Source organism: Falco punctatus, assembly GCF_963210335.1.
Source record: "Falco punctatus genome assembly, chromosome: 11".
NCBI lineage: Eukaryota > Metazoa > Chordata > Aves > Falconiformes > Falconidae > Falco > Falco punctatus.
The window spans coordinates 33,647,155-33,670,910 of record NC_137591.1 but is presented as its reverse complement, the minus strand read 5'-3'; the positions used below and the strand labels follow the sequence as shown (position 1 = coordinate 33,670,910).

General features: G+C 36.6%; 1 protein-coding gene across 3 annotated transcripts in view; it reads left to right on the top strand.

Annotated features, from left to right (window-relative positions):
• Window positions 1–23,756, top strand: part of BRINP3 (BMP/retinoic acid inducible neural specific 3) — a 220,875-nt gene that overhangs the window by 91,375 nt on the left and 105,744 nt on the right. For 2 of the 3 annotated variants that reach the window (XM_080407509.1, XM_080407510.1), the window contains one exon: window positions 23,566–23,756. In XM_080407509.1, coding sequence (XP_080263635.1) covers window positions 23,566–23,756 — 191 coding nt within the window. The other variant, XM_080407511.1, reaches the window with a different exon arrangement.

Below are 23,756 nucleotides of genomic sequence, written 5' to 3'. Positions count from 1 at the left end.
GGTACAAATATTGTAGAAATGCAATAATTAAACAAAAAGTTCTTTGCCAAACTAGAACTATGGTGACAAGGTACTTGAAAAGAGCACAACAAACCGAGGGGAGGACAAGATAACATTGAACCAACGACACAGTTGCTGCATACGCTGCAATCTCAGCACATTTTCAGCCGTGTAGTCGTCGTTATTCCAGACAACACATTTAAGTATTTGCTGAAATGCTATTAGCAGATGATAATGAAATAGCAGGAAAATACACATGAAAGAAGACGGAAATATCTTGCACCTCCTCACAGGGAAGCTATCAAGCACAGAAACAGGGAAATGATAAACAGAGCACCTGGAAGAAGGTGATTGCTGTTAGCTACTTCTCTACTGTAAATTGGGTACTGGACTAAAAAGACAGAAGTTCCACTGAAGTGTAACAGAGGATAATACTTGCTACCATGTGTCAACTGTGCACTCAGGGAATGCAGAGAAATGAAGTGCAAGAAGCACTAGTATTAGAAATTAATCTGTAATCACTTTCTAATGTAGAGGAAAACCTTATAAATAGAAAATAGTGATGGAGGTAAAGAACAATACTCCTCCCATTTTAGCTTCAAAAGAATCCTAGCTCTGTGTACGTTTTGCTTCTTCACTCTTTGTATTCTCTGTTCTGGGTCTGAAATGCTGTATTAATTGAAAATGTTTTTTTTATGGACAGATCTACTGACATACCACACCTCATTTACAGTCCTGACCTGGCTATCACTTCAGCATCAGCATTTATATTACAGTGTAATCTCCTATGATATGTGCAATGTATGGTTTGAATTTCTAACTTGAGAATAGACACAAAGGTAATTGGTCATATCAGATTGTAATACTTGTTGAAAGAACTGCCTTCACAAATGGAATTTTGCTTCATTAAGCTCATCCTGAATTTTGTATTCACCTTCTAAGTTGAGTTTATGGAATAGTAGAACAGATGACGCACAGAACACACAGGTAATATAAATGTAGTATGCAGTGGACACAATTGAGTAGACTCCACTATTGCCTAGAAGTTACATCAACTTTGCAATTTAAACCTAATATATATAGCTGTGACTAATGCATTTAGCCAGCCTGTAGTTTTAATGACAATTTGAAGGGTTTTCTTCTTCCTCTTTTTAATGTCAAAATAAAACCGGTAGCATTTTGTCCATTTACGTCAAGCTTTGAACTGCCTCACCTTTACCATTCAGAAGTTGTTGGACAAATTTAACTCAGTAATTACAAGCCAACAACTTTTAAATCCTTCCTTCAAAAGAAAACTTTTGTGAATGCTTTGTGTTAGAGTATATAGAAATTTGTTGTTCTATACAAAATTAAATTAGGCAAAGACTACACATTCTTGCTTTTCCTTGCTAGTAGGCTCGCTCATTATCAGGGAGCTTCCAGTGGATGTTCTGACAGAACTCTTCTGCCTTTTATCTTCTTATGATACCGCTTAAGAAGATGTGTGAGTATTGAGAAATACTTCTAACAAACCACAGTTCAGGTTGCAATGGAGAAACTCAGATTAACTGACAATGACCTTTCTGAATCAACATACCTGCACTTTGAACTTCAAGCATTTTTAGTTCTGCTTTTTTTGCCTTTGATTCTGACCGAGTACAGCTGGAAATAAATACAGATTTATAAGTTAAAACCCATGATGGGTGTACTTCAAATGTACCTTTCAACTTGCTTGCTAGAAACCTTAAAAACTTCATTGTATGCTAGTAATCACTGAGCAGTATTCACATCTCTGCAGATTAATTTGATATGGATTCATTTGGGAATGTATTTTATGTAAAGTCAGTAAGCCTTTTTTTGGTTGTTTTTGGGGTTTTTTTTGAGGCAATTTTCTATCATTCACATATATTGTAGATGCATGCTGTATCATCACATGGTAGTGGCACACTATTTGTAAAATAAGACAGCAAAATAATTTACTTTTACTTATTAGTCTATTAATAGAAGACTGCATGAATTTTAGTTGTGGCTTGCTGTGGCATGTAATTTATATAACAAACCTTGTTGTTAATAAACCTTGTAGCTTAAGGTACTGGGACACTGCTAAAATATAAATAAAAAAGGAGAATTAATCATATCTGAAACATTCAAGGCTGATATATTCAGAGGGGAAGTAAAAGGTCATTAGTTATTCTCTTAAAGTCATCTGAGATTTTGATTGATAAAGTAAAAATTTAATATTTCTATTGTGCAAATTGATTAACAAGCAGATTATTATTTTCATCACAGAAAGTCCAACTCCTGGATAAAATTGAATTTCTTGTATACTTTGGTTAAAAAAAGATCTACTGTAATATCCTTTAACTGGAAAAGATGGAGTCACATCTGTAATGAATGGGGTATGGCTTTCGACAGTTGGCCAGTTCCTCATAAATTCACATATATAACAGGAATAGATAAGTGAGTCAAAAGCAGTGAAGCTAATTTTAGTTGGCTGAAATCAACACCATCTGGATTTCTGGCCTGGGTAACTTTATATTGATCCAATTCTTTTAGAACAATTTGATACCAAACATGTAAGACAATTTTTCAGATTCATAATTTGTGATGGGATGGCCTGTTCAGATATCCTCTCCTTTGAGTTTTTTCAGAAGCTATAACTTTCTTTTTTTTGATTGGAAACAATAATCTTATTTTTGTGTATACCAGGTAAACATTAGTACCCATTTCTTTGCACAATTTTGGAAAACAAATATTTCAATTTAAGTTGTTCTCTCCCCAAAGCCACATTTAAAATGGGCAGACCAACATGTTTTTGTGTGATTCAGTTAGGATGTGTATCTGCTTACTTATCAGTTATATTAATCCAATCAAAGAAGATGCGTGTAGTGACCATAGTTAACTGGCATTCTGGGTATGGTGTCAAGTAGATACAATGAATTATCCCCAGTACAAAATACAAGGAAAAAACTCTCACTACATTCAAATGTTGAATAAGCTACAAAAAATAGTATGATAATGGACATGTTGTGAACCAAAAGAATTCAAATTGATCAGTCATTGATTTGAATAATTTACTAAAATACAGTTTTAAGACCATAATAATAGAAATACCATTTTAAAATCTTGGTGGCTTGTGGATTTATTTTCTGACTGTCTCTTAATTTACTTCAGTGGGCTTTGTATTGAGCTCTCACACAGAAGACTTATATTAGAGATCATTAAACTTAGGTACATTTTACCATTTGCTTCTATAATTTTAGGACTTGATATGAACAATTGTTTGCATTTACTGACTTCTTCTGTTAAGATCTCTATTAAATACAGTAAATCAGATGCTCTAACATGGAATTGTCAGCTTTTCTGACAGATTCTGGTTTTAAATTTACTTAGAGAGACAGCAAGATTATCCACAGAGCTCACTAATGATATTATTTGTGCTTAATGTAGGCATTTTAGTGTATGAGAAGTGTACATCTCTTACATAAGCTGTAAAACTCCTAAATATGGATATACACTTATTTACACCTACTGCAAATTAATAAATAGGCACTTATATGTACACTTATAGATTCACTTTTCTTTAGTGACTGATGTCCATTCAGTGCTGAAAACTTTTCAGCTGCTGGCATTTCCTCAATGTTGGATAACTTTGTGCATAACATCATGTAGCAAAACTAACACATTAACAGTATCAGAGGGTCTTGAATCCTAAGGCTCATAACAGTCTTGCACAATATCAATATCCTGAAGTGTGTTTATCAGCCACTACATAAGCTTGAAAAGTTGACTGTCTTTGATGTAAAGATAAAAAAAACACCCAAAAACCAAAACAAAACACCAACTCCTGTCTCATTATTGAGGACAGGTCCCAGTGCGAAGCCTCCAGTGGCTCATGGCAAATTTCATACCTATCACAGACGCAGAACAAACGTTATTCACTTCTAATTCCCCAGCCATTTCTGAACTGCTTCACACTATTCTTTATTTACTTTATTAGTTGTGCTTCCAAACTTGTGTTTAGAAGATTACTGGGGTTTTTTTGAGCTATTGAAAGTATGTTGATGGCTCATCCTTTTGAAGATGCCTCAGGGAGTAGTTAGATATTCAAATGTCTAGGTATAGATAAAAAGGAAGGTGAGCATTTTCCGTTTTTTATACTTATTTTTTATTGTCTTTAATCAATTAAGTCAAAGGCCAGGTGGGACATGGAAAAGAGGAAGAGAATTACAGACACTTAGCATATTCACTACTTACTGAAGCACACACTGAATTTAGAAGATCAGATCTTTACCTTAAATTACAATTATTCTATCTTTAAATTTAATAATTATCTCCTTTTACAGTAGCAAAGTTACAGATTTTTGCAAAATCCACTGTTTCCAACTTTAATTTTTGTGGGTTTTGGCACAATTTAAATGCTTAGGATTTGCAGAGAGGGTTATTTCCATAGAATGCCTCTGTTATTTGATTTGTCTTGATTAAGGTAAGTTATGGGCAAATCCCCCCCCTGCCCCCCCCCCCCCCCCCCCCCCCAGATAAAAGCAGGTTCATTATTTTATGATGTTTTTATGATGTTTCATGCAGCTCTGCAGTGTGTTTCTGGTTTTTACCATTACTTGTGTTTGTATGTGTCTTATATGGAAAGAGATGCTAAAGTTATCACAGGAGCCCCTAAAACAGCCAACAATTTTTTTCTTATCTTGTCAACAAACTGGTCACAGAAGTGTTCCAGACGTGGGTATGTTTGGCCAACAAGCACAAAGTGCCAAGCAATTAAGTTTGCTTTGACGTGGTTGAGGTAAGAGACCTGTTGCAGTAAAGAGTGGGTAGAAACCCAAAGGGCTTCAGCAGGCAAAGGGTTATATTGCTGTCTTCTTATTCTGTCTTGCATCATCTATTTGAGGGATTCATTTTTGTTTGGGACAATTTAGCTATGACAGATACGGCTCTGTTTAAAATGATGGTGTATACAATTGTAAAAATAAAATCAAGCATGCCTTCTAATCTCAACTCTGATGCTGTGAGTAACAGACCTTTTCTGCTGTCAGCAATTTGACTGACAGCTTGATGCAAAGACGCTAAAAGCAACTGATCCATCCACCCATACTGATTTTCACCTCCCCAATAATGTTCAAGGGTTGTATAAGAGATATAGCCTGTTTGCCTATGAAACTAAATATACTTGAATCTTGTCAATTTTGACTGCCAGCACTTTTTTTTAGGTTATATGGCTTAGATCATCATATGATACCACTATTATTACCTTGCTAGAAGAAGTTATGCTGGCAGGTCTGTATTCCTGTCTCATTATCTGACAGAACAAAGCTCATAGGTCTGTGTACATCTGGACAGAAATGCAGATAATTGCAACTTGAAAACCTCCAGAACAAACTAGCTATGGCTGTTAGGGGCAGCAATGACTGCCTAGAGCTAGAGAAGCTCTGCTGCCACATGGAAGTGCAGTGAGGCCCCTTAAAAATACAAAGGCAAACACAAAACCTTCCCACTAACTATTCTACAAAGTTCAGAGTATCCTTATGCAAAATTATTTTTGCAGAAAGAATGACGTTGGAAGAGACGTTTCAAATCCATTCTTAAGCATCCCTTTTCTTTCTTCACCCTGTATGTCATTTCTACTTGCCCCAAAACATATGGTCATTTAAAACCAGCCCTTCCTCAAGCACAACCTTTTGTAAGTGCCCTGGGGAAATTTCTAATTCCTCCCACCTGCTTCCAGCCAGGTTTCCTTCAACAGATTAGCTCTATATGCAGCTGTAGTTTTCTTCTAATCAGAGCAAAGGTATTAGCTCTATGCTTGCTGGTCCCTAGACAGAGGCTTTGGGTCACTTTGTACTTTCTTGTCCCCATAACATGAAAGTGCATTTTTCAGTATAATCGGGGTGAAGGCTGTGGAATTTCTACCTCTGCACTGTTTGTCAGGCTAATAAAGAATGATCATGACTGGCCAAAAAAAGAATAATATTGGCAGTGCCAAGTTTGCCTTCAGCAGAGAGATGTAAAATCTCACTGTCTTGAATTCTAAAGAATTAAAGAGAGGAAAAAAAAAACAGTGGGTAAATAAGTTCCTCTGCAAATATTCCTAGTTTTCATTTACCAGGTTATGTTCTTCCTGAGCAGCTTCTTATAAAATCCTGCTCTTCTTGTACTGAAGAAAGGCATTAATTATATTCCCAGTGTAGACATTTCTGATTACAGAGTGGCACAGAATTGTGCTTTGAATAATATTTTACAAATAGAACTATTATGACTTCCTTGTGTAAAGAATAAATGTCTTGATACCTATCATTTTTCCAGATGGGAAAACCATGGCTGAAATAGGTTATTCTCTATGTTTAAAGAAGTGTAATTTGCAATGGCTATATGACTGAGTTAAAACATATTTTGATCTTAAAATCCCTAAAGCCCCTTCCCAAACAGCATAAGGTCAGGTACATGCCGATTAGTCACTTATTTTGTATCCCTGAACACTTGCTAGAAAAATGAAAATATATATGGTCTGCTACTGAGTAAAGGTTTTTAAGATATAAAAGACCTATAAAGAGTATGCTTAGTCACCCATGAAAATAAGGTAAGATCTCTTACAGTTCTGGTTTTCAATGCCAAGCCTTCTCCACTGTAGAAACTATTTGCATCCTAGTCTTTGGCTGAACAAATGCAGTAGAAAGGTGTTTTGATCAGAAATGTTAATACTATTTTAAGGTAAATACAATCTTATAATACCATTTCAGTTATACTTTCTCAAGATATTGTCATAAAAGACTGAAAGGGGGGTATTCCTATAAACTTTAGCACGTTTGCAATGTTTTTGCATTTCATCTTCTACAGCCAGCTTGTAAGCTTTTTTTAATGTTTAATGAAAGATCAAGCCACTCTGTTTCAAGTGTGATGGCAATCCCGTTAGGGGATCGCAATTATCACAGTCGACCTGAACAGCCTAAGCCTGCTGTGCCAGTAAAATCAGAACAGTGGAAGGGCTGTACCCTTCACGTGGGTTTTGGTGCTGTGCCTCTGTGCTCTCTCTTTTGTTCTCCCCTGGCAGCACATTTCAATTATGTCAATGTCTCAACTGGAAAAGCTATTTGTCACCCTGTCTCCAGCTGTCAGGGTAGCTATCATCTCTGAGTTACAGGCGCATTTGAGTTACTGACTGTGGGACTGAAAGGGCAGGGTATCACTACAGCTGTAGTTTACTAAAGACTCGCAGCTGTCCTGCAGAAAGTCTAGAAATGCAGTTTCCTAATAAATAATTCTCCTTCAGTGGTATCAAATGTATCAAAGATACATCTTCCTGTTCTCCTTCCTGCTGAGGATGTCGGCTTCTAAAGAATCACCTGTTCTCACAGTGTTCTCCTGAAATAATGCTTATAGGTTTTTAAAATAGTTTAACATTTTGTAGGAATTTTTATGACTCGTATAGTGATTATTAGTTGTCAAGGCAGCACTGTAGTTTGTAGCAGTGGTGTAAACAAAATTAGTACTTTACATGGTCATGCTTCAAGCAATTACTGAAAAATGTACTAGGAGAATACAACAACGTAACCCAAATAAGAACCAAAGGTGAAAAATACTTAGTACAAATTAAGTTTTCTATTGTACTTCCCTCAAACCACACAGGAATAATTGAATATTTTGTAAGGGCAAGACCATGTGTGAAGGACAGCATGTACGCCTGCTGTCACAGACAGGACCAACTTTTCCTCTTTCTGTGACTGCAAAGAAGAAACAATTTCATGGTTTCAGAGATGAGTGGCACTTTTTTCTTTCTGACTTGTTATTTGCAGAATTATACTTTTTTCCCCCTCCTCTTCCTGGGTGTGAGATGAAATGATAACCTGGTTATCTAAAAGTTGGCCAAGAATATTAATAACAAAAAAAATTATATCCCTCTCTATATGCTTTTTCTTATTTTTAACCCCATGAGGATAAAGATCACATTATATTATTTTAAATTACACAAGCTCTATGTCATTGCAATGATATTTTATCTCTTACTCAAAATGTATAAGGTTTGGAAACATACTAGTTTCAGAAAATATTAGTAAAAAAAAATAAATCTTGGAGTATTTTTAATATCACTGAAACAATCCATTTTATCCAAGTATAGTAAATCTACTGAAATACTGAAACAGCTAGTAATTACCGCGTATTTGACATTTTCATTGAACAGAACTTTCTTGACTGCATAGCTCTAGACTACAGCTCCACTGTGGCACTCCACAATAATGCTCCCTGCATACTGACACATCTGTTCCATGATCAATCGTTTCTGAAATGTAAAAATTATATTTAACACTTTAAAACTTCTTTTATTTCATGTTGTGTCCACTTGTAGGAAATTCTTACCCTGCATTAAAATATAGTTAAACCCAGTTCTTTTGCTTAGAGTTCCTTATTTTCCTTCAGTAATAATACTTCTGCGTTTTCCGAGGAACTATTCGGTTGGGTTAGCACAATAGCTGCTACTATTATTAGTTTGTGTACTGGGCATTGCCAACAGACCAAGACTGCCCTATAGCAGAGTATGTACAGACACTGAAGGTGCCCACAAAATGCTTGCAATGCTGGCAAATGCTTGCAGACTAAGTAGGAAAGAAGAGACAGTCGATGGATGTCAGCAGAAAGGGAATATAGCGAGTTGTATGGCAGTGCTGGTCAGCGCAATAGGTTTACTCAGATTTACAGTGCTGGGTTCACAGAACTGTAGGGATGAGGCAGATCTCTTGTTCAGCCTTCTTTGCCCCAACTAAAGCTTGTTTTCCCTAGCTGAGCAATTGTTCACCTCCTGTTTCTGAATAACATTTTCTATTAGAAGTCATCTCCAAAAGCTTGTATTTTCTTGAAAAAACAAAATGTCCAGCCTTTCCTGTTGAGGAATTTCCTTTACTTTTTTCTCTCTTTGATGTTTTTCAAAAGAAATTAAACAGATTTTTTTTTTTTTTAAGTATCTTTCTTAGGGGGCATTATTCTCATTGAGATCTTAACACAACTCTGGAAAGTAACATAGCTATTTTGTTGTCATACATCAAATGTTCTTGTTTTATGTAAGAATTTGCATGCTTGCAGTGAAATTCCAAGCAGATTTAGGTGTGTTTTTTTTTTTTTTAAATCTATTTATTTTACCATCTTTCTACTTGTTTAATTATTTTGTATGTATTTTCTATTTTTCTTAAGCATAGTACCTCGCTTTTTACCACGATCCATCTTTTTGATTCTCAACCATTTCTCTGGTTTCTATAAATCTTCAGAACCACTTGTCATAGCCCTCAGCTTAGCTCTGTCTGCATATTTTATGAATATACTTTCTATCATCCTACTCAATAATAAAAATCTTAAAAAAAGATCAGGTTCAGAATAATTTCTGTAGGATCCCACATATAAAACCCTTCTAACTCAATAAGGTACCACTAACACCACACCCTTTGAAAGGGATCTAGGTCCTGCTAGATTCAGACAAGCAGCTGTAATCACCCCTCCATTGGAGAGATACGCAAAAACTTCATAATTTATTTGTGCTGTAGATGAATACTAATAGACCAAATTGTGGCATGAAAGATCTTAGCTGATTCATAGCACATAGTTTTTGCACTTCATGATGATTACTGGGACTACGAAGTTTGTTTTCATGGCAAAGGAGAATATTTTGGGAACCTGCAGTTAGGTCTTAAATTATCCTATGCAAAAATCTTTTCTCTTTTTTTATGTTGTAAAAGTACCATTTATATATACAGAATGCTACAAGAATTCCATTACTGAACCAAAATTTGCATGCCTCCAAAGTTTTATATGTTTTTCTCATAGAAGCCAAAGTATACTAAACTATTAACTGGACAGAGAACAAAGAGATTAAAAATCACTATGTACATGAAAAGTGTTTGATTTATAATCACTTCAAGTACTTTTGCCTTTTATACTTAAAACTTTCCACTGGTTCAGTAAATTAACTTTAGTACGGATGTAAATATGTGGAGAATACTTTTCCTGTAACTTCCTTCAATTTCAGCAATTGTGTTAATTTTCACAAGGTGCAGCAATATGCATTAGAAAGCAGTTACAACAAAATCAAGCATTTTATTTAAAAAAACAACCAAACAAAAAAGGCCTGCATTGCTGTAACTCTCCTTATTTCTGTTTCACAGAAAAATCAGGAAGGAAATTAAATCACCTGCTGTCACAATTAGCATTTAAACAGTCTCCATTTGGCAGTGAATCTTGTGATCTTATTTAGGTAGAAGAGTTGAAGGATGTGTGTGTTCCTGTCTGTGCAGCTGCTGCTGGGTAGAGTTTCTCCTGGAAGGATTCATGACTATGTCAGTTGTTGGATACAAGAGTGATTCCTAATTCTTCATATTAAGGGCATTTTTTTTTTGGCCTCATCCACGTGCCTGGTCTCATCCATGCATTTTCCCTGTGTGTTAATACCCTTGGAAGAAAAGACCCGTGAACACAGGCTGGAAGTCTCACCCGACTTCTGTGTCGGTCTGTACTTCCCTGCAGCTCGGTCTGAAGACAAGATTGCCCCCAAGAGCCAACAGTATACAGGTTCCACGTAAGGCATCTCTTCTAACTTCCAGGAGTATATTTGAGGAAACCAAGTGCTCTTGTGGGAGCTACGCATTTCTTTTTGAAACCTGCTTTTCTACTTTTTCAACCTTGGTTTCAGTGGAGTGAAGCCATTTTTGTTAAAGCCTGCTCCTAGTTGTGGATATTTGTGACCCCTGCAGGAGAGAAATCTCTCCACTGCTCTAAGGTGATACTGTGGTGAGTAGAATTAAATCTCAACTGCACAGAATTGTTAGGTTTAAGATGAGCAAAAAGGAGGTGTAATCAAGAGGCTAATTCTATTTTATCTGTCTGAGCATTTGTTTTAATCTTATGGCACGGTGCTTGAACTCCTGCTAGAAAAACAAGAGTGAAATGTCTACCCCTGTCTCTTCCTACCTGGTAGAGAAGTAACTGATGTGTAGAGGGGATAGGAAGGTTGTTTTTGTAGCTTGCTTTGAGTGTGAATAACTTCTTACAGGAAAAGTAAGGCAAGGACTCTTATGGAGGGAAGATCTCTGTTTCTGTGGTGTTTGGCTATTTGCTCATTTTCTACTCTTAATTTATTGTCAAATTTGACAAGCTTTCAGCTGGTCCCAGGTTCAAGGGTGAAGCAAATTCACGTATGGTACAGTAACTTGCTCTGACCTTGTCCAAGACACATCAAGTGTTACTTGTCAAGTGACACAACAGTAGGTCTGATTTGGAGAAGATGAACCTACCTACAGATGTTGATGGCTGTGTGAGTTCCATGCTGCTGCAGCAATGTTATAGAACAGCTTTGTCCCGAGCCAACTCGATCCACAAGCAACATTAAGGCAGCATTTAGCATTGTGAAACAAGATTTTTTGACCATCCTGTCTTTTTCCCCACTACTTACATTTTCTGAGACAGGAAAAGCAAAGCCTTTTATTATCTGTTTGCTGTATTGTTTTCAGTGAGAGTATTTATGAATATGCTGATTAGCATCCTCTGGTGATGTTTGTGAGATATCTACATTTGCCCTAGGAACTGGAGCTTCACAATGGCCACTAGGCAACCATCAAATAATAAAAATGCTTGCTTTGGTACCGCATTGAACTGTACTCCAGCTGGCAATCTGGACGGTCAAGGCTCTGTAACTCATCACGGGCTCCTATTTGAATGGCTCTGTAGTAACACACTGCCCTTGGTCAGAACTGCAATATAGATTACTTCATTTATCTTCTCACCTCTTTCATTCTGTGTAAGATTCTTGTTATATATAAAATACCACACTATATTTAAAAAGTAATTTTGATTTATGGGAAACAGCACACACTGTGGAGGTGCGCTGGTATTTTTTCATGGCAGCATTGCAAAGCTGGCGTGTTCTACAATAGGATGGAAATTATTCTGGCCAAGACATTAATCACTAAGGTTAAGTTTACTGTCGCTAAAACAGAATCCCCAGTAACTGCCCGGCATTACTCCTTACACAAAGAAGTTGGACAAACATACCATTACGTCTGCTGGGCATATGGCTTGGAAAGCCAGTTAATCTTGGCTCTGTTTCTAGATCTTTACAGCCATGTTGCAGTCTGTTCCTTCCTAAGCGACATTTCTAGGAAAATACTGTAACATTCATGTAAGCCCTCATTATGTTTAGCTTAGTGCAGAACAGCAACCAGAACAACAGGGTCCTAAGCACAGTTGCTATACCGTGGCTAATAATCTGAAATTATTGGCTGATCAACCTCAAGCTGAAGTGTATCTAGAAGGTGTATAATCATATTTTTGGTCATTTTAATTTAATAATTATATTTCTTCTTTATTGCAACTAGCCTGCATAGCTTACACTGACTCCCAAATACATCAAAACTCCTGTTTCATGAATAAAATGGAAGAAAAGAGAAAGAAAGGCTTCTGACCCCGGCAAGCTGGCAAGACATGAACCAGCAATGCAGCTGCACTGGCACGGTGCTCCTCTTACACCAACAAGCCATTCCCGATGATGATGCTGATAGCTCAAGCACAGTGATGACACTGATAATACAGATACTGGTGATACAGAACAGGCTTTTGCTCACCTGTGTTGGTCTAAAGGCAGAGTAACTCTGAGCACAGCTAGATGTTCGTGAGCATAGCCATGTATTGCTTCTCTTAGTTGTCTGTAAAACACATCCCTCTTCTGCGGTTCTTGTTCCAACCTCTGTCGGGTGCGTAAAGTCTCACTCCTGCCTAAACTGTGTCGGTGTTCATTGTATTACAAATAAAATTTATGGGGTATATGATAGTTAGATGACATTATAAATAACATTTTGTCTCTCACTGGTGCTTATAACCCATTTGAAGTTTTCCTAATCACTTTTATTTTTCTTTCTCAGTCCTATTCTATAAAGGTGCTGTGAGGGATAATGAAAAGGACGCAGATGCACAGAAATTTTGTAATAAAGCATTCTCAATACATATATTTTACAATAGTAGAAGTCAAAGCAGGCCTTCATTCTATCTGAAGCTTCTTGAAATAGTTCATATTTGGACTCTGTAGAGGGATTAAGTATTTTATTTAATCTTTTAATGGTATAGTAGTCTGAGCTTCAGAATAAACCTAGTTGCATACAAAGTCTCCGACAAGCTGACCTACCCAGCTTTATACAAATCCTAGAGTCCTGGAAATTTTGTTTCCAGGTTTTTTTCTCTACCTTGGATAATTTCTACATCCATGTCATTCAAGAAGGACTTGAATTTAAACGTAACCGATACATAGGCTTTATTTTTTTCAGAAAATACATTTAATGCTTAACTGTTGCTGTTGCAGAAGTTAGTAACTCAACTCCCATTCAAAATGTCTATTTAGTTAAGAGCATTAGAAAGCTCTGTGTTTGTAATCTGGAATTATATTGACAAGTTTACTGCCCTGACTCTCTGTTCAGCTCACTGTTGTAATTCCACTGGTTCTCTAGAGACATTTACAATTTACACTACTGGAAAAAAATAACACAGGGACCTTTTTTAATAAACCACAGCTCCAAAATTATTTTGGAATTAATACAAATAGTTGTGATAAAGAAGAAGCATCTTTTGTTGGGATAGAAAATAAAATTGAAACATTTTTTATTTGCTGAGTAAGAATCCCTGGCTTTATTTTTTATGTCCAAGTAGAGATCTGAGCATTTCCTGCTACCAGTGGAATAACATTTAGATAGGAGGGTAACATTTGGATACAAAGAAAACCAGCAGCACATTCCCCCAAGAGCTAACCAACAAAACCCCCAAATAATACACTAAAGTATTTTCAGAAAATATTTTGGTTTACATTCTACTGCTTTCAACAATTTGAATCGCTACAAACAGCAACAGTAAAGTTGTTATATTTCACAATACCAAAACAGCATTCAGGCACATGTCTCTGAGATTTACATTTGTGTAAATCCAGACTTGTCCCAGAGTGTTGGTAGAAAGAACTGCCTTTATAAATTCAAGTGCAGGTTAAGTAACTGTCATCCATCAGTGCTGTAAATAGTACTTCTGGAATGCACTCTGCAAGAGTGGTGCGGAACTAAATGGGTGACAAAAAGTCTCTTATTTGGAAGGATATATTTATAAATAATCTACACTATAGAAGATTATTTAAGTTTATATAACATTCTTATTGGAAAAGGAACAATTCTAAACATTATGTATAGCTTCACAGATAAGGCTTTGGATCAGTATTTGAGACTAGATTAAGAATATATATTTTGTCTAAGGCTAATCATTTAATGTACCTTTTTCCAGTTCCAGGCAGACAGGAGCAACATCAGCCTTTGGTCTGAGTAGACAGGAATTTGGTGTCTCCCTGACACTGAGCATTAAGCCAATACAGAGTATCAGTAATGTCCCAGAAACAGTTTTCAAAGGGTTTAAGATGTTACATCCCTTGCCACACCAGCCAAGTCATAAAGCTTTTTGGTCTCCTCTGAACATGGAAGAGGAGGTCATGCCTACTCACAGTACTCTATACCCTTAGCCTTACTGTGCATCAGTTTTCCAAATGCAAAGTAAGGTCACTAAGAAACACAATCTTTAAATTTTAAATTATTTATCACAGTTTGATTTTGTCTGTATGCATCTCTATTACCCAGTACAACAGATCAATGTGTAGTTCTGAAACAGGAATTATTAAAATAGTAATCAAAGACATTTCAAAGATTTTGAGAGTATTAGCTGTGGCATGTAACAATGAAGTATTTTAGCACTCTGTGTTTCCCCTGTAATTCGCCTGAGAGTATCCACCAACACTGAATCAATGAATCCTCTATTATGTTTTATTTTTTCCCACAGATCTTTATGTTGATTCAGTCTTGATAAATTGTATTTTTGTATGTTGATTATTGCACCAAAACACTTCCACAGATTCTTCTTCCTCACCTCTACAAGGAATCTGCTTCTATTTTTTCTATTTTAGTCAGTACAAGAAAAGAAAGAAGAGTAATCTGATTTTTTTGTTGATTTTGAAGCAGTAAAAGGTACAGTCATAAAATCCCACAGTTGTTAGGTTTTGTTCATGTACAATCAACTACAGGACCATGATATCTGTTGGCTCTTAAGGTTAGACAAAAAGACTGTAAATATACATTTCTGTTTCTCTTTCTCATAACTTTTTTCCTTATTGTATCAAAAAACTCCAAGGCAGTCTTCTCCATTTTGAAGGTTAACTACTGTTTCAGCTAAGATAGTAAGATACCTGCTTCTCTGAAAATGTTCTGGGTAACATAATTAAGGTAAAAAGTGCATTGTGGAAAGCATAGGAAACGGTATTTCTACCACATTAACAAAATTTAAATCCATACTGAATTTTAGACAACATCAGCTTTCATAACAGTTGAAAATAAATTGAAAGAAATGAGAATCTTCAAGTCAGAGTAACTTTTTGGATTCCACAAGTCTAAGCAAATGCACCATTTTATAAAACCCATTGCCTAGATAATAAATGATTCCTATGGGCAGATATGAACTAGGAAAAAAAAAGGATGTTTTGGTCTTGCCAAGACTAGAAGGGCTGGATTACTGAGCAGTGCTGGTACAAGATGTTAGAAACTCTCTTGATACTGTCAAGGGGAAAACGAACCGTCTTCTTACCCCTCTAAAACATGTGACAAACCATGAAATCAGTACTTCTTGCAGGGAAGAATAAATACAGAAACCAGTGATAATGAATAGTGACCTGGACTTTTCTTAATTAATTGAATGGACAATTACCTGTGACTCAAAAAATGCCACCCTCTTACTTAGTAGGCTGTAAATCCGTATCGTTATTTCATTAACACGGGAAAGAATACCTACTGGTCAGAGCACATCTGAATATTCAAACCCCAGAAATATGAAAAAGCTGTAAAATATCTATGTTCTGCTTACTCAGACTGTAAGAAACACCTAAATATCCCAGTTATTCTCCTTTTCAGATGTAGTAGAGGCAAGAGTAGTTTTACTAGGCATTCTCCCTTTCCTTTCTGCGCTCTGTGACTCATTATTGTCATATGTAGGGCCAATGTAAAATTTGGTTGGAATTTAATCCTTGTCTTAAAAGCTTGTGCAAGGTGCTGCAATTTTACTGCCCAGTTCACCAATTCCTCACTATTAGATGGACAGTTCATGCAAACATGTTTCAGATTAGAAGTGTTTGTGTTCTGCCAGTTCTTGCTCTTTATCTTTTGTGTAATTTGCAACATATCCCTATAAGTGCATTTCTTCATGCTATTGCTATATAATGCTTGGGTTATTGAGATTCTTCTGAGGCAGAAGGCAAATACGATCAGGTCACAAAGAGCTATTAGTTTTGTGCAAATACCTTTGCATGGGTACAAGCACAGTCAAATATGTGAACAGTAAGACTGAATGCATGTTCACAAGTGTGTTTGGAAGAATATCACAAACTATAGGTAAAAAGCTAGAGTAAAGCCACAAGACAAGATACAGAAATAATTCCCTCTCAGATTTCATTACAGGAGGATTTTTTTGGTATATGTGTTACAGGGGTTAAATGTCCATCAGTCATGGACAAAAGAAAAGCCACCTTTCTTTTGTGCACTAAACTCTGATGTTCATGACAGGTGACGTTTCAAATTATTTATGTTACAGTAGTTGGTAAAACAATCTGTCTGTGAGTAGTCATAAAAAAGAAATACATCTGAGTACATTCTAGTTATATAATGTATATATTTTTTATTAGAATTTGTTCATAGATTTCTATATATTTCATATGCATTATGTAGGAAGATAGTGAAGCTGATACTAGTTCTGGTAGTAGAATTTCAGGTGTTAGGATACTGGTAAGGTGAAAAAGACATAGAAAGGCAAGAGTATTACTAGGACTTTTCAAAAGAATGGTGTATTATGATAAAAAGAAATCCTAATGTTAGAGCTTATTCATTATAAGATGAAACCCAGTATAAATATAAGCAATAATATGGGAAATATATATGTGTTCAGCAAACATTCCCGTTCTGACTTTGGGAAAATGCCAGTTATGAGGATATGATTAATGAAGAAATTCTTTCTATTTCAGCAACGGGAAATAAGTTTAAAAGGACCTTATTATATCTTGATTTTTTTCTTTTTAATCAACATGTCTGGATAATTGACAATTTTAAGAGATATAGATAAGATGTATTATATGGTATCAGGCCCTGCTTCTTCTTCCCCTCAAGGGAAGCTCTTATGTTTACTTTGCCCATATTGCAGTATTTGTCCCTATTATCATGCTTCTATACAAAGGCAGATATTTTCAGAAGGCTGCTCAGTCAAGATATGACTAATTCCCTCCTTCTTCACTGTGAATAGTAAAAATCAACTGTAGTAAACATTTTCATAAATGTTGTAGCAGATTCTCCATCGCTTAAGTGATTTTAATAAATATTGAAAGTTCTATGACCTGTGCTGGTAAGGAGAGATTTTTCACCCAACAGTCTCTGAATAACATGGCCTTGGTTATTACCTGATTCTGGTTCTGTCCACATCTGGCTGAATCTTCTTTTAAAAGCCAATTTATTTATTTATCTATCTTATTATCTATCTATCAATTTCTTTCTTTCTTTCTTTCTTGCTAGCAAATATTTTTTTTACTTATGTCTTACTGTTGTGGGACTACTAGTAGGTAGCTGCAAAGTAATGGGACATTGCTGCCATGGGATCCTTTTATAAATCTGTAGGAATGTGGTCTAGTTGGGGCCAGGTGGTGTGTGTATGATCTGCTTTGAACCTGTCTCCTGTAGAGGAATGAGGCTGTGTGCAGTTTCCTCCAACAGCCGTAGCTATACGTAGCTTTTGCATTGAACGGAACGGAGGAATTGCGGTTGATGGTGGTGTGATAGTGTTCTGGCCCCAGCAGAGCCAGGCAGTTGAGCTTGTCTGGGGTGTGTGTCTGTGCAGCTGGCAGCCTGCGTGAGCCCCGGTCATGGATCAGCACGTGATGCAAGTCGTGAGCGTTATAACGTTTTGGTGACCTTTTTCTTCTGAAGTTTGATATGGTAGTAGTTTCATTTTATATCATCTTGGTCTTATTCGAGCTATGGCCTTAGGCATTAAGAAATCCTCAGCCCTTTAAAGAAGGTAGGGGGAGAAAAACACTGTATATTCTTTCATTGAGCTGTTCTGCCAACAGATTAACTTGCAGCTGCATGGGAAATATTGGCTTCAGAATCCCACTGTCATTCCAGCCCATTTGAAGCAGTCCCCTTCTCAACGTCCAAGGCTGGAGCTGTCTCATTTAGAAGACATTAAGAGAAAGGAACACAGAAGAGTTTAGTATTAAAAATGATGTGGAGTGGTTTTTTTTCCAATAATGCTTTCCAAATTATGCCACGATGGTATTCATTAACATTTATGCTTACCAGTACTAGTATTGTTTTACAAAACATCTAAGTTTCTTACAATGAGGCCTAACATTGCTAATTTGCCTGGGCTCTATTTTGCATATGGTTGACCTTAGGAGAGACTGTTGTTGTTAAGAGGAATCCATCACACTCAATGTAAATCTCTTTGCAGGCTCTGATTTAACCATCTGCAGTAGCAGAGATTATATTCCCATTTCAAAGTTTCCACATGCTACAATTTTAGAGTACAATGTCTTTTTTTTTTTTTTTTAATTTCCTTCAACTAAATGTTTTATATAGACCTTTCCCTATATTCTCCTATAAAGTATTATTTAAAATGTATTGAAATGAATGCGGTGGTAGAAGAAAATGTATAATTTATATACACATTTGAAAAAAACACCAACTATGGCTTTAAAGTCAAAAGAGGCATTCACAGCCTTGTTGGCCTGCTGCTCTAGAATTGCTTTCAGATCCACTTGCAATTTAAGCTTCTTTCAAGATAAAAACATGCCCACGACTTGTACAATACTCTAGTAAGGAGTGTTTAATGTCAGAACAGTATTTTTAGATTAAACATCACTCTGAAAGCCATAGCGTATCAACACAAATGAGAAACAGCAAGAAATAATAAAAGAAATAGTGTTGAAATAAACCCTGCATTTTAAATTGTGCTTGTTTTTACCCCACACTGACTCCCTGACTGATCATTCTTCAGCCTATCTTCCTCCAAGCAGCACAAGTGGCAGGAGACCCCGTTCCGCAGACGGGCTGTGGCGTGCATGCGGTACAGCTGGGCAGAGCTGGCACCGTTGGCCTTTGGGGCTCTTGCATATGCATTAACCAACCAGCCAGGAACCAGCTTTTTGGTAGGACATACAAATACACAGTTCTGATATGTAGGAAGATGGAGAGAATGCTGCCCATGGCCTCTGGCACTACTCATGATAATAATGAGGTTCCATTATAGGCTTCATCCTAGGAGCCAGACTGACTTATTTCCTCTCTCTCATACAAGCCCAGGAACTCAAAGCCATCATCCTTCTCAGCAACAGGCTTTGCCCTGAGCGTTAAGGAACTCCGTCCAATGCTTAACATACTATTTGGGCTGGAAATAGATGGGCAGCACAGGAGATACCACCTGCTATTAAATCTTTTCTTCTTGATAGCGCCATGACAGCTGCTAGTCTTGGCTCTTACACAGCAGAAGAAGAGGAAGAGGAGGAAAGAATAAGCTTCTAATACCTCTAGTGCATCATTGGTTTTCTTGACCAGCAGCCAGCACAGATACTATGTTATTCTGTGGGAGGTGTTCTTCTGATGAATGGTACTCCAGTGACTTTGGAAGGCAGTATTTTCTCTACTAAAAAGATCATCATTAACTGTGTCAGGCCTGCTAGTCTGCCTTTGGCAGCAAACAGGAACATGATTTCCAAAGGAGAGTAACGCACATTTGGTAACGAAAATCGTTTGAGGGCTGGAGAATTTGTGTTAGAGAGAATGACTGCAAGGCAAACAGGTAAATAAAGGTTGAGGTTTGCTGTGTGATAAAACAGGGGAGAAGGAAACAGGAGAGAAGATACTGCTGCTTGCAAGGTGAAATCAAGAGAAGAAAGAGAACTTATAAGTATATAAATATACATATCTATATAAATCATATAAAAGGAGGGTAAGGATATGATTTTACTTACAATGATTTTTTTTTTTTTAAAAAAAAAAAGCTCTAATTTTAGGATATCAGTTATTAGTGACTCTCACATACCCAGAGAGAGTTTGTGAAAGCTTCCTCACTCAACATGCTACAAAAAATGTGGCACGAACATCCCCCCCAACCCCCCAGCTCCAGCCCAGGTTTCCCTGCTGGTATGCTTTGCTCTGATAAACCCAGTTACTTCTCAGGTCTGCTGTCTTTCCTCTGGTGTTCTGTTGGAGAAGCTGCTAGTCACTTTCTTGCTTGTCCACATCTAGATATCGCTGCTCTTGCAGCCAGGCAGCTCAGTTTTGGTGTTCTGTGTCTCTTTTTTTGTCTTCAGAGATGGCACTTCTTCTTGCCTCTCCCAGGGGGTTTACGTTGTCTTCTCTCCAGGTTCTAAAATACTTAATTTAAGAAAAGCTTCAGGAAAACATAAAAGTTGGTTTGTAAGTTCTCTAAAAGCTTCAGCTCAGTCTGTGGCAGAGTTATAAAACTGACATCTTTTTTTTTAAAAAAAAAAGTAATAATAATAATCCAGCTTCTATATTCTTCTTTCTCAGTTTCCTCAGCAGTGAATTTCAAAAGGTGATTACTTGCTACACTAATAATGGCTTCCAACTGGTATGCTCTGAATCAAAAAAGAATGCCAAAACCTTCACAGAAGCATTAACCTACTTGCTTTCTCTGAAGTAGCATAAGATACAGCAAAACAACCTTTCCATAGCAAAAAAATGTGGGAGGAATTAGTTTGCTTAGCTAAGCCAAACAAATTTCTCCTAGTGCTAGAATAACTCCATTTCTGGATTCTGTAAATAAAGGACTTGCAGTAGAACATGAGGAGGTCAACTTGGAAATACTACTGAATTTGGTATGGAAGAGGCCGCTGTTTCTAGCTTTACTGTTCCAAGAAATCATTTGTGACTTTTGGAGAAGAGCTGTAGGACATATCTAAAACCACAATTCACAAAGAAACACAAAGGCAATCAGCTTAGGCCAAGGTTAAGAGGAGATTCAAACAAGAGCTGTTATTAGTTACTCAGAACATACCTAATGTTTCGGAAAAAAAAAACAACCCCAAAAAACACCTCACATTAAAACCTCCCAAAATTGGAAATTGAAATTAGCAATGTTAAAACTGAAAATAAAATGCACTCCCTGTAGTTAAATGCTACAACAGATTGTTCTGAAGTTCTGAGAAATCTTCAGCATCAGCTTTTAAGTCAGGAAGAGGTGTTTTTCTGGGAGACAGTTTCTTCTTCAGTCACAAACTTTCTGACATAGGCAGCAAGAGCCATTTGGTGATGGTCCTTTGCCTGCATTAGAAAGGGGACGTGTGAGGGGATTATGGTGGTCTTCTCTGTCCTTAAAAATTCTGGCAATGAAAATCAAAGAAAGAGTAGCAGCAAACTAGCATTTATAAGAATCTTAACTATTCTGTTATTCTTGTATTTGAACCTCAGCTTTGGTATGGACAATTAATCTGATAGCTCGTTTAGAAGAAAAGGTTTCAACAAGATATAAAATGACTATTTTACGTAATAAAATTTGTATTCTTTTCTTGTTGTCAAAGCAATTCTGTCTTGATGGTCTGTTCAGGAATTACATTTGACCTATATTTTCTGACATATTCAAAGGGGAAAAAAAACCCCCAACCACTCAAACATGCCCAGAAAGCACAGAATTTAAATATTTATTATTTATTTATTTTCACTTAAGAAGTACATTTACAGTGCAGGGTAATTCACTGGTTTTAGTGCCTGTATTAATGTGGTCAATATGCCCAGTGAATATTTTTTTCACTTTAGGAATTAAACATGTTTGTCTATAATTTCTTTCTACTGATATGCAGTAGTTCCATAAAAGCTGAAAAAAATAGGTTTTATACCTTTTTAAAAGGAAATTAAATTTGTGAGAGAAAACTTCAAAACCTGACAACTGAATTGAAAGACATACACACACCCCCTCAAATAGTGATTTCCAAATACTAATTTGGCACACTGGTGATGTGTAGAGTCTTTAAGAAACCAGGGGGTCTGTTTAGTCTCATGCTCTTGTTTGGTAAATTACATTATATTTCAGGTAAGTTACATAAATCTCTTTCTACTGTAATTCTTCTGATTTGTTTTTGATAAAAAATGGCATGTTTCGAGAAGAAAGGCAATCCATGGATGTTGCACCAAATAGTCCCATGTTATGCATCCAAGTTTAAGCTAGACTGGATATAAGACAGTTTGGATCCGCAAGTGAAACAGGAAAGTGCTGGAAAGTAGAAGGGCTATGCAAGAATGTATTTATCTGGCTTCTACCAATAATTTTGGATGTAAAAATACTGAAAAATAGTAGTGTTGATTATGTATTACATAGCTCATCCTAGTCAGTCAGCCACAGGCAACTCCTTTGTTTCAGCTATCCCTCAAATGCTATTTTCCTACTGCATCCTTGATTTTTGCCTTCTGTGTTAATCTTGTAAATGAATGTTGTTCTATATTTAGCTGGAACCTTAAGCAGGATCTTTCAAGCTCGCTAATCTTTTTGCTTTTCCATAATCTTATATAAGAAAAATCTTAATTGATATAGCTATATGAATGATTCCACAAAGTGGCAGCTAAACCACAGTCCAGAGGTTTCCTTGGACTTAATTCTCACAGTACTCAAGTCTTTAACCAAAACAGCTCTTGGTGTACCTTGCAAACACAAAGTTACTACAAATGCTGTGTACCTTGGCTAGATTTTGAGGACAATGAGTTCTTCCACTAATAACTCTATCTGGTATCTTAATTGGTAAGTAAATGAATAAAAAAAATGTGTTTATTGCTGTGCAATTGACTTGTTTGTTTTCCCTGCTATCATCGATTAATTTTGGAGAGGGGAAGGGGACAAATCTTTGAATTCATTTATATCCCTCCTACAACTGAAAAGTCATCTACTTTTAGGAATCGGTCCCGCTGTCTACATATTTCCTCAAAATAGAGGTCAAAAGTACAGAAAACTGGAAATACCATAGTAAGGTCAAATGTGCTGTGATAGTGTTTCTCCAAATTGCTCAAATTAGCCAGTTATGTACCTAAGTGACCTACCATCAAAAGCAAAGAGCATGGCCTGTTTCTTCAAATGTTTTTAAAATTTGCCTTGTGTCATGAAAACATTTATTGCATTTGGTCCACATTTGGGGAAATTATTCATTTAATTTCATTTTCTAGCAAATCTGCTTGTTCTAGGGCTGTACTCACATCAGAGGCTAAACATAAACAATAGGAACAGCAACACCATAAGTGGCTTATTTTTTATTTATTTTTTTCCAAACAATGATTTTATTATGGAGTACTGCCTCCACTTCTAATAAATAACACTGGTTGCTTGTCCTATGCCTATAACACATGACAGAGTATCACTGTCAAGGCCTGTTATAGTACCCGGCTAGCCGCCTCCAGCTAGTCAACAGAGCAGAGTAGCTTGCAAATGAAGAACATTTGTCCGAATGACATATTTCTGAATGAGAATTGCTTTGTTTTGCAGAGAGTTTGGCCGCTGGAAAGTAAACAATCTTGCTGTCGAAAGAAGAAATTTCCTTGGCTCCCCACTGCCACTTGCCCCTGAATTCTTCCGTAACATAAGGCTACTCGGACGCCGCCCGACCCTGCAACAGATCACAGAAAACCTTATCAAGAAATATGGGACACATTTCCTACTGTCAGCTACCTTGGGAG